Source organism: Quercus robur, chromosome 6 (assembly GCF_932294415.1).
Source record: "Quercus robur chromosome 6, dhQueRobu3.1, whole genome shotgun sequence".
Lineage (NCBI taxonomy): Eukaryota > Viridiplantae > Streptophyta > Magnoliopsida > Fagales > Fagaceae > Quercus > Quercus robur.
In genome coordinates, this window is record NC_065539.1 from 43,383,396 (window position 1) to 43,398,536 (window position 15,141).

At 34.3% G+C, this 15,141-nt stretch overlaps 2 protein-coding genes across 2 annotated transcripts; both read right to left on the reverse strand.

The window, feature by feature from the left end:
- Positions 1-3,815: 3,815 nt before the first annotated feature.
- On the reverse strand, positions 3,816-4,946 carry LOC126690233 (putative ubiquitin-conjugating enzyme E2 38). Its single transcript, XM_050385355.1, has one exon. It carries the CDS (start codon positions 4,944-4,946, stop codon positions 3,819-3,821), a length of 1,128 nt encoding a protein of 375 aa, XP_050241312.1. The 3' UTR covers positions 3,816-3,818.
- A 2,899-nt stretch (positions 4,947-7,845) lies between these two features.
- On the reverse strand, positions 7,846-9,251 carry LOC126688895 (putative ubiquitin-conjugating enzyme E2 38). Its single transcript, XM_050383798.1, has one exon. The coding sequence runs from the start codon at positions 9,108-9,110 to the stop codon at positions 7,998-8,000; it is 1,113 nt and encodes a 370-aa protein (XP_050239755.1). The 5' UTR covers positions 9,111-9,251; the 3' UTR covers positions 7,846-7,997.
- Between the last annotated feature and the right edge of the window lie 5,890 nt (positions 9,252-15,141).

The following is a 15,141-nucleotide window of genomic DNA, read 5'->3' on the forward strand; positions in this document are numbered from 1 at the left end:
TGGTCCAATTAATCATTGTTAAGTTTAATTAATTTTTTTAGTTACGTTTTTTGGTGTTTTGGATTGTAGGGCAGAAAAAATAAGTTTTGAGAGAGTTTGTTTAAAACTAAAAGAATAATTTCCAAAATTTATATTCTTTTTAATAATTCACAAAATGTTATAAATAACTTTTGATGGTGAACTAAAAGTCGGACCATCTCCAGTTCGTCCATAGAGTCGTCCAGGGCCAAGAAGGTTAACCTAACATAGGAAGGTCATCGACCGTTGGGAGACCATTCGTGGGTATGAAGGTCATCCATTAGGGAAGCAGTTGGACTACCTCTTAACACTTAGAAAATTTTTAGAATGGATTTACATACAAAAGCTTATGATTTGGATCTGAATCATCACACCCTTTGCCTAGTCCATGAAAAATTTTAATTCTTATTAAATATTTTATGGTTACTAATCATGATAAAAAAAAAAAAAAGAGAAAAAAGCTATTAAAAAAAAAAAAAAAAAAAAACTGAAGATACTACTAAAGAAAAAGTTATGTCACATTCTTTTATCCGTTCATTGACAATTTTTTTTTTTTTTTTTTTTTTTTTTTGAGATAATATAGATAGAAGATACAAGGGAGGCTAATTATTTACAAATATGAAGGATTTTTTATATAGTCAAAAATAGTTGTACAAAGCTACTTAAATATTATACTATAATGTATGGAAAGGCAAGTATACTCCAATTAATTCACAAGTAAATGATTATTTATGTTAAAAAAAAGAAGTGAATGACCATTTCAAAAAATATTCTTATAACACTAGGCACCGAAAACAAAAATGAAAAAGTCAAATAAATAACTTAGAACAAATTAAGGGCCAATGCTACTTGCCAATGAGCACCCATTTTCTAAATCAAATAGGAACCGAGACCACAACATTAAATCAAATGCTCCCGGGTGTGGTACACATGCAAAGAGAAGTTTGGGCTCTATATAATTATTCAGTGAGGTTTAAATTTTTTTTCTTTCTGGTACACATATGCAATCACCCATGCTTGTGATTGAAAGTTCCTCTCTTTGGTTTGTTTCTATTTTCTGTTTGATCTGTAATTGGGTTCTAATACTTGTTGATTACGGTTTGAGTTTGAAAAATGAGAGGGCTTTTGGTTATGTATGTGGTTTTTTGACTTTGAGTCAAGGGATTTGGGTCAGTATTTTCCTGGGTTTGAATCTTCTGTTCTTGTGTTTCATTGAAGTTCTTTGAGTCACGTTATAAGATTTGCATAAATTATTTTACCCGTAGAACTTTTGATCTTGTGCTCTCTTGTTTTGTTTTTTTTTTGTTTTTTTTTTTTATATATTTATAATTATGTATTTTTTTAGGAGGAAAGAGACTCAAAAAAAGAGCAAAAATACATATTTATTTATATTTTGAACAGAGATAAATCACGAGATACAAACGGAACTAAACTTCAGTGAGTATAGCGACATTTTTAAATTATAGGTAGGCAAAGTGAATATTGTCTAACCACAAATGGATTTATTGTAATTATCTCAAGTAAAAATGTATGAAATCATCCAATGAAGTCAAAAGAAAAACAATGATACCACAAATTTTACTATATAAACTTTTTAAAATGATATGCCAACTTTTAAATATAAAACAAAAAACAATTCAAAATTTTATTTATTATATTATTTACGTCTTATCACTTATCAATTACTTATAATGCTAATATTTCATTAAAAATTTGAGTTTATAAAACTCAACATTTTTCAAAGTGAAAAAAACAATCGAAATTTATACATAGAGATTCTAGAGTAATGATGAAAAAACTTTCAAGTAAAACATTAACATAAGCACATATTTATCATACTCAAACCAAAAAAAAAAAAAAAAAGGGGAGAGAAAGAAACATTGTACCATCCATATAATAAAGTGTTTATTTATTTATTTCTTGAAATAGTTTTAACCTATAACATTTGCGCCTATTAATAACTCTTACATCAATTAGTTTTTGATGTAAATGGAAATTGAACCCTAGATTTTTTATTTAACCATTAGAGATTTTACTAACTGAGTTAAATGTAATCCAAATATAATAAAGTGTTTTAATCCTTTATTAATGCATCAAATTTTGTTCTTGTCAGTAAATTATGTTGCATAATCATCATCCAAAACCTAAAGAAAAACCATTAATGAAAGTGTCAAGTAAAAGTTCTATATAGATTTAGAGAAATTCAATGATGTGGTGTTGGCCAAACAGGTGTGGAGGCTGCTAAGGGATCATAATTCTCTCTTCTTCCGGGTTTTCAAAGCTAAGTACTTTCCAAGGGGTTCGGTGATGGAAGCTTCAAGAGCATCTGGGTCTTTTGCATGGCACAGTATTTTGAAAGCAAGGAAGGTGATTCTTAAGGGAATGAAATGGAGGATCGGAGATGGGAAGAGCATTAATATATACGATGATAATTGGTTACCGGGTGAAGGGACTCCAAAAATTATATCTCCACGGGCACCAGAAATAGAGGGGGCAAAAGTCTCGACCCTCATATCTGCGGATACAGGTACTTGGGACCAGAATATTTTACGACAACATTTCATTCATTTTGAAGCGCAAAGAATTATGGCAATCCCACTGTGTATGACACAACAGAGGGATGTTTTAATATGGCCACACTGCCCAAATGGAGAATACACGGTCAAAACAGGTTGCAAACTGTTGTGTGAAGATGAAAACAGAGCTACGGCTTCGGCGTCTGATGGCTCGCTCCAACAATCCTTTTGGAAGCGCATTTGGAAGATCCAGATTCCATATAAGTTAAAACTTTCCTTTGGCGGGTCTGCTCGAAAGCATTACCTACAAAAGTCAACTTAAAGAAGAGGAAAGTTCTTGAAGACAATCGGTGCTGTATCTGCCTCTTAGCACACGAAACCACCTTCCATGCAATCTGGAGTTGCGAAGAATTAGAGCAAATCTGGTTGTTCCCCTGTTTCAGCTGGGTTAAAACAGAGTACTCGAACATTACAGAGACCCAAGAATTAATTAATCTGATCGAGATGCAGAAACAGAGATTGGAGTTGTTCGCGGTTGTGGCGTGGTTCGTGTGGAATCGAAGAAATCAACTATGGCTTAAGGAGTGGAGTTTGGATCGAGACAAGATTTTCAGTGTAGCAAGGCGTTACCTCTTGGATTACCAGCTGAAATTCCCAGCAAAGGAGAGTAATATTCCTTCGGTCAGAGCAAAATGGAGCCCTCCCTTGGACGAGATGTACAAAACCAATTATGATAGGGCCATATTTGCAGATTCGGAAGAGGCTGGAATTGGAGTCATTATGTGTAATAATAAGGGAGAAGTGTTAGTTGCTTTATCCGAGAAAATACCTTATCCAGGCTCGGTGGTTTTGGTGGAGGTCCTAGCTGCACGTAGGGCAGTACAATTTATTTTGGAACTGGGAATAACTCAGACAATCTTTGAGGGGGATTCAGAGATAGTGTATAAGGCTTTGAAAGCAGGAGATGTGGGTCAGTCTTCAATTGGACAGTTTGTAAAAGACATTATGTCTATTGCTGGTTCGCTTCGAACCTTTTCTTTCTCTCACATTAGGCGGCAGAGAAACTGTGTAGCTCATGCTTTGGCCAAGAGAGCAAGATTTTCTTTTCCTTTATTAGTTTGGATGGAGCATGTTTCACCAGACGTATATCCGTTTGTAGTTTCGGACCTTAGTATCTTAATAATTCCACGATCTTGATTCTCAAAAAAAAAAAAAAAAAAAAAAAAAAAAAAAGTCCTATATAGATATATGTACACACACACAACAAAGAAAATTAAATCTCAATTAAGTCCCCTCTATCCCATTTGATCTCACATCCGCTTTGCCTTTTCCGAATCCCAAAAAGGTCAAAACCTTCTTTAATTTCGAAAAGACTTTCTTCGAAATCCCAGGCTTGTTGTTCTTTTTCACGACCACTTGAAACCTTGACGGCGTCGTTTTCTTCTCGACCTTCAACCGTTCGACGAAATTCCCCACTGAAGCTCCACTCTTCTGAAACGCAACCAAAAGCTCCAAATATAACTTCTCCATCGACGCTTTAAATTTCTCAGACACTTCCACACTCGATGATGATGATGATGATGACCCATCATTCTCATTGTTATTCCCATGGTACCCAACTCGCACAGACCCATCCATGTAAGCAATACAAGCTCTCAATATCGAATCAGCTCGATCTCGAAAATGGTTTCTCACAAAAACCTCGAAATTCTTCGGTGGCCTTCGAAGCAAAAGCAACACTGTCTTACACGACAACAAAAAAACATCCTCGTTATAAGCTTTCGACCTGTTTTCCCATATAGCCCGACCAAATATCCCATGACTCGGTTCGTTAAAATACGGTTTTTCGTTTAGAACCAAAGCTTGGATCGAGACCAAGATTTGTAACACGGTGGACTTATTTGGGTTCCACACCTCGAACTTCTTTCCAGGCCACGTGTTAAGCAGTGACAAACAGACTCTTCCATCAGAGTACAGATTCGGGTTAAGTTTTAACCCGCGAGAGTGGTAGTAAACATGGGGCGGTCGGGTCGGGTAATTTGGTGGGAAATAGAAGTCGAAGAAGTAGAGTCCATTGTGGTATGGAGTACCCGCGGCGCCTACGATTACTGCTCTTAGAAGATCCATGCGATTCTCGTACACGCGTACGAAGATTGAATCCGGGAGATGTTTTTCCAGGATTCGCCACTCTTTCATGATCTTCTTGTGGGCCTTACTGGAAGTTTTGATGATGCAATCTGGACCGGTATTTCTGAAGCAGTGGTCTGAGTCGTCTGAAACGACGTCGAATCGTTTGAACGACAACGCATTCAGCTTTCCTTGTGTCTCGCAGCTATGTGTTGTGACCCAAGTGGGTTTTGCTGGGAGGGCCATTGACATAAGCTCTGATACCAATTTATCACTAATTCCCATCATTTAAAGAAAAAAAAAAAAAAAAAAAGAAGAAAGTTTCACTAATTAAAAGAAGGAAATTTAGCAATATTTTAACAAAATTCAAATTCTAAATACATCCCAAAAAAAAAAAACCTCTCTACCAAAAACACATGACAAGAGAAACCTCAATTTCTCTCAGAACTAATGCCGCCCAAAAAAGTCTCTCCAAAAACACATGGCAATAGAAATCTCAATTTCTCTGCCACGGCTTGAATTCTATTACTCCAATGACAATAATGCGGCACTCTCTTTTAAGAACAAAAGTGTCAAAAAAAAAAAAAAAAAAAAAGCAGAAGTTTATCACAAACCGACTTTAAAGGGGTATAGTATTGGCTGGACTTAATCTGATGTGTTCATCAATAAGTTAAAAAATTGGTCATGAGAATTGTAGGGAAATGTGTGAAAATTGACTTAATTCGAGGTATTTACTCCTTATAAAAAACTCTAATAATGGTTACATACACTATTTATAGGACTTAAGCTCCAAACTTATTGGCTTAGTTATGAAACACATGTAACTAACTAACTAACTCAATCCTATCTTGAGACTCACTACTAATTGAAGGGATGGAACCACAGGAAGTATTAGTATATTACAATAAATATAAGATTCCTAACATCATGTCCTAGTTTTGAAGACAAAGCTACAAAGAAGTTGACAATATTTTAGGATCATGTTAACGAGTATCCTTAGGGTATTAGTTAATAATTCATTTTAGAAAATTTTTGACATTACTTTTATGGGAAATGAAAAAAGCTGTCAAAACATTAATTATTATTATTATTTTCCATAAAAATTTTCTTTAAATGAATTATTAACCAATACCCTGAAGGTATTAGTTAGCATTTCCCTTTTTGTATTTAGGTAAGAATCTCTCGGATTTGTGGTTTTTATCCTTTTTCTTCCTCTGCAACTTGTAATTGTGAAGGAGTAATTCTTTACCGGAACAGTTGACCCATTATTTGGTTTAGTATTGGTTAATTAGTGAATTCTCTCTTTTCTTTTCCCATTTTGTTTCCAAGAAATTCTTCACTTTGTAAATTTTGCTATAATATTTGGTTTTTTGAGATTCATAATCTAGGGCAATATAAGTGTAACTATTTTAATTTGGTCCAAATTGATGCCTGTGAGTTGCTGATACAGTCTACTATTTTATGAATCATGAAGAATTTAAACCACGACAACAAAAGTAAGGGAATTCGTCATGTAATTTTTAAGTCTCAAATGATTTATAAAATTCTTGGTTCATGTTTTCTAACCAATACTTTGAGACCACCTTAAAGGGATTACTTTGAAATTATTCTTCATACCTTATGTGTGTGAGACACAATACCCCACACACACCTTAAGAGATTAATTTAGTGCTTTTAAGAATTATGAACACCTATATTATGAGATTAAAAAGAAAAATAGACAATAAGATACACAAATTCCATGTAACGGATGAAAAAGCTTTGAGGGAAAGTGTGGAACACATCTGTTGTCCTATGTGTTCCACTTCCGAATCATCACACCCTTTGCCTAGCCCATGAAAAGATTTAATTTTTTATTTAATGTTTTATGGTTAATAATCATGATAAAAATCTTAAAGATACTACTGAAGAAAAAGTTATGTCATATTCTTTTACCTGTCCATTGTCAATTGAAAGGCTAATTATTTACAAATATGAAAAGATTTTTTTTATAGGGTCATGTTAATGGGCAATTTTTCATAAATTATTTTAAACTTTTATGTGAAATATAAAAACTGTCAAAAAAATTAATTATTTTTTTCTTTAGTCATAAAAAATTTTTAAAAATATTTTTTAAACTAAATATCTTAGGATATTTGTTAACTTTTCCCTATTTTATATACTCAAAAATAGTTGTATGAGGCTACTTAAATATTATACTATAATGTCTGGAAAGGCAAGTATACTACTCCCACTCTAATTAATTCACAAGCAAATGCTTATTGAAAAGTTCATCAAAAAAGAAAAGAAAAAAAGAAAGCTTAATGAAAAAGACACAAATAAATAACTTAGAACAAATTACGGGCCAATGCTACTTGACAATGCACACCCATTTTCTAAATAAAAAAGGAACTGAGACCACATCATCAAATAAAATGTTCCTGGGTGTTGTACTTGTACACCAGCAAAGAGAAGTTTGGGCTCTATATTAATTATTTGAGAGGTTTGAATTTATTTTTTGTGATGTTATCTCTTATGACATTAAATTTAAAAATTTATGATATAATCTAATGAGTTCAAAAGCTAAACAACAATATCACAAATACTAAAAAATTTATCACATAAACTTTTTCAAATGATATGTCAACATTTATATATAAAACAAAAAAAAAATCAAAAATTTATTTATTTATTTATTATATTATTTATGTGTTATCTAGTACCAACTACTTCTGATAAAAAAAATATATTAACTACTTATAATGCATATTTCATCAACACATGAGCCTATAAACATTTTTTTTTATAGAAATAAACTAACCGCTTAATTCAAGCACACACTTGATTACACTTTTCCACTAAACTCAAACTCATTCCTTAACACAAAGACTTCAACTAAAACATTAACATAAGATAAGACACATCTTTATGACACTCCAAAAAAAATTAAATAAATTAAAAAGGAGAGAAAGAAACATTGTGCCATGATTGCCATCCATATAATCGGAATTATGCTAAGGGTATAATGTTTGGCACAACTTTATACCATAACTCGTCATATGGTAAGTTGTGATTGGAAAAATGTTCCTACATAGCCCATTGACATACTCTTACCAATCACAACTCTTTACGTGGTAAGTTGTAGTACAAAATTGTACCAAAAGTTGTATTCCAAATATAATTCATATAATAAAGTGTTTTAAACTTTTATTAAAGCATCAAATTTTGTTCCTGTCAGTAAATTATGTTGCATAATCATCATCCAAGACCTAAAGAAAAACCTTTAATGAAAGTGTTAAGTCTTATATATATTTTACCTTGTCTAAAGTGCCCCTACAGAGAGAATTAAAATCCCAATTAAGTCCCCACTATTCCATTTGCCCCCACACCTGCTTTGCTTTTTCCGACTCCCAAAACCTTCTTTAATTTCCAAATCACTTTCTTCGCAATCCCAGGCTGCTTCTTCTTCTTCTTTTTCACAGCCACTTGAGGAGCCCTTGACGGCGTCGTTCTCTTCTCGACCTTCAACCGTTCGACGAAATTCCCCACTGAAGCTCCACATCTCTGAAACGCAATCAAAAGCTCCGAATACAACTTCTCCATTGAAGCTTTAAATCTATCAGACACTTCCACACTCGATGATGATGATGACGACGACCCATCATTATCATTGTTATTCTCATAGTACCCAACTCTCACAAACCCATCCATATAAGCAATACAAGCTCTCAGTATCGAATCAGCTCGATCTCGAAAATGGTTGCCCACGAAAACCTCGAAATTCCTCGGTGGCCTTCGAAGCAAAAACAACATTGTCTTACACGACAACAAAAAAACATCCTCGTTATAAGCTTGTGACTTCTTTTCCCATATAGCCCGACCCAACATCGAGTGACCCGGTTCGTTAAAATACGGTTTTTCATTCAGAACCAAAGCTTGGATCGAGACCAAGATTTGCAACACAGTGGACTCATTCGGGTTCCACTTCTCGCTCTTCTTCCCAGTCCACGTGTTCAGCAGTGACAAACACACTCTCCCATTAGCGTACATATTCGGGTTGAGTCGCAGCCCGTGAGAGCGGTAGTAGACATGGGGCGGTCGGGTCGGGTAATCGGGTGGGAAAGAGAAGTCGAAGAAGTAGAGTCCATCGTGGTACGGTGTACCCGCGGCGCCTACGATTACAGCTCTTAGGAGATCGACACGATTCTCGTACACGCGTACGAGGATCGAATCTGGGAGGTTTTTCTCGAGGATTCGCCACTCTTGAACGATCTTCTTGTGGGCCTGACTGGATGGTGCGATGATGCAATCTCGACCGTCCTTTTTGTTGTTGTTGTTGTTGTGGGAGTGGAGGTAGTGGTGGTCAGAGTCGTCTGAAACGACGTCGAATTGCTTGAACGACAACGCGTTCTTCAACTCTTCTTCTATTTCGCCGTTACAGGTTGTGGATTTTGTTGTTGTTGTTGACATTATTTGAGAGTGTTTGTTTGTTGATTGATTGTGTGGGGAGGGTTTTGTATTTTGCTTGAGAGTTTTAATGTTTTATGTATATGAATATGACGATGCGTGTAGAGTGAGACAAAGTGAAAGTTATCATAAATAATGGAAAAGAAAAAAGAAAAAGAGATGGTATGGGAATGTGAGTGTGTTACTATTTTTATGTTATCCTTAGTTTTAACAACTAGGAGTAAGTGGGTCCACCACTGAGTGATGAAAGTTTGTCGGTGATCCATGGATTGATCGTTTTGGATGGTCGTTTGATGGGGATGGACTCTCACGGATTCAATAAGTATGATGAGACTCATGAGAGGTGATAATTTGTAATTTTTAATTAATAATAATAATAAAATTTTTTTTTTTCAATCATGAGAATTGGGATAAACTAATAAATGATAGAGAAGGTTAACGGATGCTCTAGGGTGCAGTGTGGGACAGTTTTTTGAAAATCTTAAAACGGTATGGTGTGGTTTTAATATATGGACACAGCTTGTGTCGTGTGCAAATTTTTACTAGACACGTTGGATGGTAGACACATGTTCACTTTTAGATATGTGTCCACCATCCAACGTGTCCAGTGAAAACTTCCATTGGACACAAGCCACACTCTTAACATATATATATATATATATATATATATATAGGTGTGATGTGGTGCGGTTTTTGCACCTCTACCTGCAAAGTGATAAGGTTATTTCATCTTTGTTGGTTTTTGTGTAGTTTAAGCAGTTTTGTGAACACCCGCAATTGTACTAGATTCCTAAACAAGTATTTGTTTCTTTTTCTTAGTTGGATATCGTTTATTGTTGAAAACTGAAAACTGAAAATATGTTAGTAAAATAATTTTTAGATGTGTAAATAGTATTATGGGACCCAGGTTTAAAGAAAAATTTGTTGAAATCCGTACTTACGGGTCCCTTGAACAAAGCATGAAACTCACACAAAAAAATGTAGATGCGCACGTCTGCTATTTTCAATGCAATCCAAACATACACTAAAAATCTTAGTTTATTGTATGTGAATAATTAGTTTTCTTTAATAAATTTGTACATATATGTGTGCGTTAGTTTTTATTTTTATTTTTAAGTGGTTAGAATAATATTCATGTGCATATCATGAATCTAACCGTTTTTATTTTAAAACCTATAGAGAGGATTAGGCCAATAAGTTCTTGATTTATTAGTATCTCCACCATGATAATGGTAAGAATACTATTTTATTTCATGAAACCACTCTCTCACAGCATGAGACTCACACGTATGTGAATTCTATGGACTATGAAAGGATAGATTCAGGGAAGTATGGGACTAGTACATGAAGGCATGAATCATGAGATACCTCCTCCTTATGTTGGGTGTGCCTTTATGATTTAATTTCCGAAATCTTCATTTAGACAAAGTGAAAGAGATTCATGATTCCAAAGGAGCTAATTGATTCCACTTTAAGATGAATGGTTATAAAAGCATCAATACTGATAATGTCCTTTCAAGCATATCCGTAGTGAAATGATCATGAAGATTTTGTGAATTTGTAGTGAGTTCTTGTCATGTATTTAATCTTATGGGTTGGTGTATCTTTTCTGTTTGATGCTGGCAATTGATGAGTCACTTCCATGAAATCTCTTTGAATCTCAGCGTTAATGCTGTATTAATCAGCGCATAGACTTTAAATTATGTAAAGCGTCATTGTTCCTTTTTCTAAACGTCTAGGCAATTAGCTAATCTTAATATCTTATTGGTTATTGCTTTGTTTATAATGCACTTTTGAGTGTTTTTAGGACAAAATTGCCTTATGCCATTTTCACCCAAATTATATAGCCTTATGCCACCCTTCTCAAACTAATTAGGGAAATGCCTCTCTTTTGAAACTCGACTTTCTCAAAATCAAGTTAAGCCATATAGTGACGTTTTTAAGGACCTATAGTGGCGTTTTGTAAAATTGCCTATAACTCTATTCCATAGAGATCAAGTTACAAAACGTCACTATAGGTCCTTAAAAACGTTACTATAGGGCTCTAGAAATTTTTTTTTTTTTTTAACTCGATTTTGAGAAAATCGAGTTACAAAATATGGACATTTTTCTAATTAGTTTGGGAAGGGAGGCATAAGACTATATAATTTGGGTGAAAAGGGCATAAGGCCATTTTGTCCGTGTTTTTGAGTTACAAACTTCATGCGAGGCTTGATATAAGTTTTGCATAAGCTTCTTTTGAATGATTAGGATGCTCATTAAAGTTTTCAAATTCATGTATGTAGAAATATGACAATGATTGAAAACCATATGATAGCCTCAACAATTCCTAAAATTTATCAAAATTAAATTAATGTGAAAAAAAACCCATTCATTGGATCCCACTTTCCTTTATTTGTAATATAGAACAAATGGGGTATCTATCAAACCCAATGCAGCATTACCTTTGAGGGAAAAGAGAATATATCCTGTTTATGTAAAAAAAAACAAAGAGAATAGACCCAATATTGGGTTAAACTGAAACAGAAACGTGGGACCAGACCATTATCTTATTTGGTAGGGTCGTTGGCTTTATGGAATGGGTAGACTGGTGATTTAATTGCCTACTACTGTTCATGTTCTTATGTAGAGTATTTTTCAACATAGTGGGTACCATTGCCTGTTTCTTCCTGGAAGAAAATAATGTATCTGTAATGTGAATTTCACTTTGGGTTAAACTCGATTAATTTTAAAGAGCAATGCTAATGACAAGAAAAAGTTCACAATTCGAGATGATAAGTTATGGTTTGTTTAACGTCACTTTCATTTAGGTCTATAACTGACAACATTTTTAATTGTATATCAATCTATAACTGACAACATTTTTAATTGTATATCAATCGCAACGTACTACCTCAATTATTATAAAAGAAATAGTGAAATTTATTTGTATCCAAAGACTAATTATTTTTCAAAGCTTGTGTAATCTTCCACTCAAATCCTTTTAAGTAAAAATATGGTATTTGTGCCAAGTACTTTATTTCTTGTTATTTTTAAGTGAGATGTTTAGGGTTCAAATTTTTCCTCCTCAACTAAGTCTGTAAATGAATTAAGTCATTTAACTTGGCTCGATAAAAAAATTTGTTAATATTTTTTTATTTATAAACAAGTCAAACTTGAGCCTTAGTTTTAGGCTAGTTTTATAAATGAGTCAAGTCCAAGCAAAAAAAAAAAAAAAAAAAAGTTCATGAACATGGTCATGAACAATAGAGCAATAGGGCTCGATAAAGAACAAGTTGAGCTTAGGCAGGTTTATGAGCTTAGTAATAAGATTTTTATTTTTTGCTAATACTTAATGATAAGATTGATGTGCATATGGGCTTAAAAAAAAAAACTAATATTTGACTAAACTCTGTTAATTAATTAGAAGTTGGGATCACATGTCTAAATCAAATGGGTTTGATATTATGCTTTAATATGAGTTTGATAATGTACATGTATTATATCTCGAGCTCAAAAGCTAAAATTGAGCTTAAGCTTAGATTGACTAATAAATCAAGCCAAACCAAGCAAGTTCAAGCTTTTGAACCATATGATAAGCTCAAATTCAAACATAATTTATAGGTTTGGTTCAAGTTTAAATATTGATTTTATATTTATTATCTATGTAAATTTGAATATTCAATACTCGACAAACCTTGATGTATTTATGTCTCAATCCCCAACTATGAAATTTAAAAAAGAGTATTTGTCTATTCTGAATATTATTCAATTAATCTCAAATCAGGTGAGATTATATGGATATAGCTCCTCTCACTCGGCACTTTTCTATTTGAGTTAATTTAACTTTCAAAGCTAGAAAAAAAGAAAAAGGAATTAAAAAAATCATGGCCTTGTCACTACTCACTATGTGCCGTGGTAGCTTGGGCAAACTATCGCTTTTTCCTTTAAATTCAACTTGATTCGACAAGCAAATGATTGATGCCAATAAAATGGCTTGACCAATATATGAATTTCATGCGAGTCAAATTTCTCTGTAATTTCGACGAATTCCATTCTATTTTGCAGCTAAATTGCTAAGAGCACTGAAAAATGGAATTGATAGATGTGAGGGTAAACCCAAAAAGTTTTTCCCAATATAGGAGAGCATAGTTGGTGGGCAGAGAAAGAGAGTATTTACTTATCTATGATCCATTATGTATTATTAGGAGATGGGCATTTATAAATGTGATTGAAGTGCAATAAATATTTCATACATTTCTCTTAAAAAAAAAAAAAAAATTTCATACATTTGGTACGTGCATATTCTCTCCCACAAACACAATATATGGACACAACAATTATGTCATTATGTGTAAGGTGTGTGTGCCTCCGTGATGTATATATTCTTAGCAAGCAAGAAAGCACACTGTTCGGCCTTTAGCTTTCCACTGCCTGATTAAAGTAAAAGACATATAAAAGAGCTGTTGCCAAATACGCTATTATGAGGGCGGCGCTACTATGTGAACTAACTTCATATATGGTATTTAGTTTACCATCCAAATTACCATTTAAAAGTGTTGGTTATCATCATTGCATTTTAATTTTTGTTTTAGTGGTAAAGAAAATGTAAACAAAAAGTACATGAGGATCGAGTATGATAAAGAAAAGTGAAACATTTAAACTTTGTGAGAGAGCCTTTTTCGTGACACTCAGGCCCAAGGATCCCGGGCCTAAATGAAAAAGGAGGATTTGGTGAACCGGGCCTTGACTCACCGCAGTTAATGAGCTGTTTAAGAATCAAGTGAATACAGGGGATGCTCCTGACGATATAAAAAAAAAAATGACAAGCAAGGATATTTGTATCGAGTGCCAAAGATCAACAAGGTAGATTCAGAAGGAAAGAAACAGGATTAGCAAAGCGATAAAGAATTAATGCTGAGGGGATCCTGGGAAAATATGAAGCATGTTTCATTAATACATTATCTGTTTGATTACAGAAAGCTCACTAGGACGTGATACAAGGTTCAATCAAGCTCAAAAATTACAGTCTTGAATGACTATTTCAGCCTTCAAAACTTGCAAAGTTTGATTCTCGTTGAATCCGAGTATGTGCAATAGTGGCTTTTACAGGATATCGGGAAGCAATATTTGTTTTTCCTTTAGTATTTTCTCTTCTTCACAGATTTTTCTGATAGTTTTTCTAGAGGATTTCTTCTTTCTTGTGTTTCTCTCTTTATTTCGTTGCCTTTTCTTCACAACCCGTCCCTTCCTTTTATAATGGAGTTTTTGGTCTTCCCGGGGAACCGTTGGTTCCCCTGTTTTGCCCTTTTGTAAACAGAGCACGTCCTGTTCCCATCATCTCGGTAAGTCCCTTTTCCGTTTTTTCTCATTCTTTCCTTCTTTCAGCTCTGATTCTTTTGAAAGTTCCTGGTTGGCCATCTTCTTTGGGATGTGTTGAGGTATGCCCTTCTCGGCATCCCCGTTTCTGGCGTTTTCCTCTTCCCCTTTTCTTTCCCATCTGGGCGGAATCCTGTTCTGCCATTTTGAAAGCCGCTTGTTATTATTCTTTTTTTTGTGCTTCCCTGTTCTGGTTCCCCGAGGCTTTTTCTGTCTGTGCCATGAGAGGTCGCTGGGTTCGCGTTTTTTGCTTTTGTTTCTTGTTTTCTTCTTCTGTCTTTTTTCTTTCGAGTTGTCCTAATCTTCCTTTGTCTTTGTGCCTGAAGGGTTCCGCGCCTCTTGATGGTTCCTGGGGATCCTTGCTTCTTATCCCTTGCCGTGATCCTTTTTTTCTTTGGATGCTTCTTTGTCTGGGCTTCAGGATCCCCTGGGCTTTTTTATTCCTTCATGGGTTTCCTGTATCTGCTACTTTGGGCTTAGCTTGATTTTTCCTTTTGGGCTTGACTTATTCTTTTGGGCTTCCTTCACTATGATCCTTTTTAGTCTTTACATTTTAGGGATCACGGTCAATTTGGTCCACATATTTTGGTTGCAGCCAATTTGGTCAGTGTTAATTTCAATCTGCAGTTAATTTCCATGAATGAGTTGGTGATAAGAATCAAATTGACTACATTTA

What these genes read in the sequence shown, in the direction of transcription:
- LOC126688895 (XM_050383798.1), bottom strand. Translation starts at nt 9,110, where the DNA reads ATGTCAACAACAACAACAAAATCCACAACCTGTAACGGCGAAATAGAA.
- LOC126690233 (XM_050385355.1), bottom strand. Translation starts at nt 4,946, where the DNA reads ATGGGAATTAGTGATAAATTGGTATCAGAGCTTATGTCAATGGCCCTC.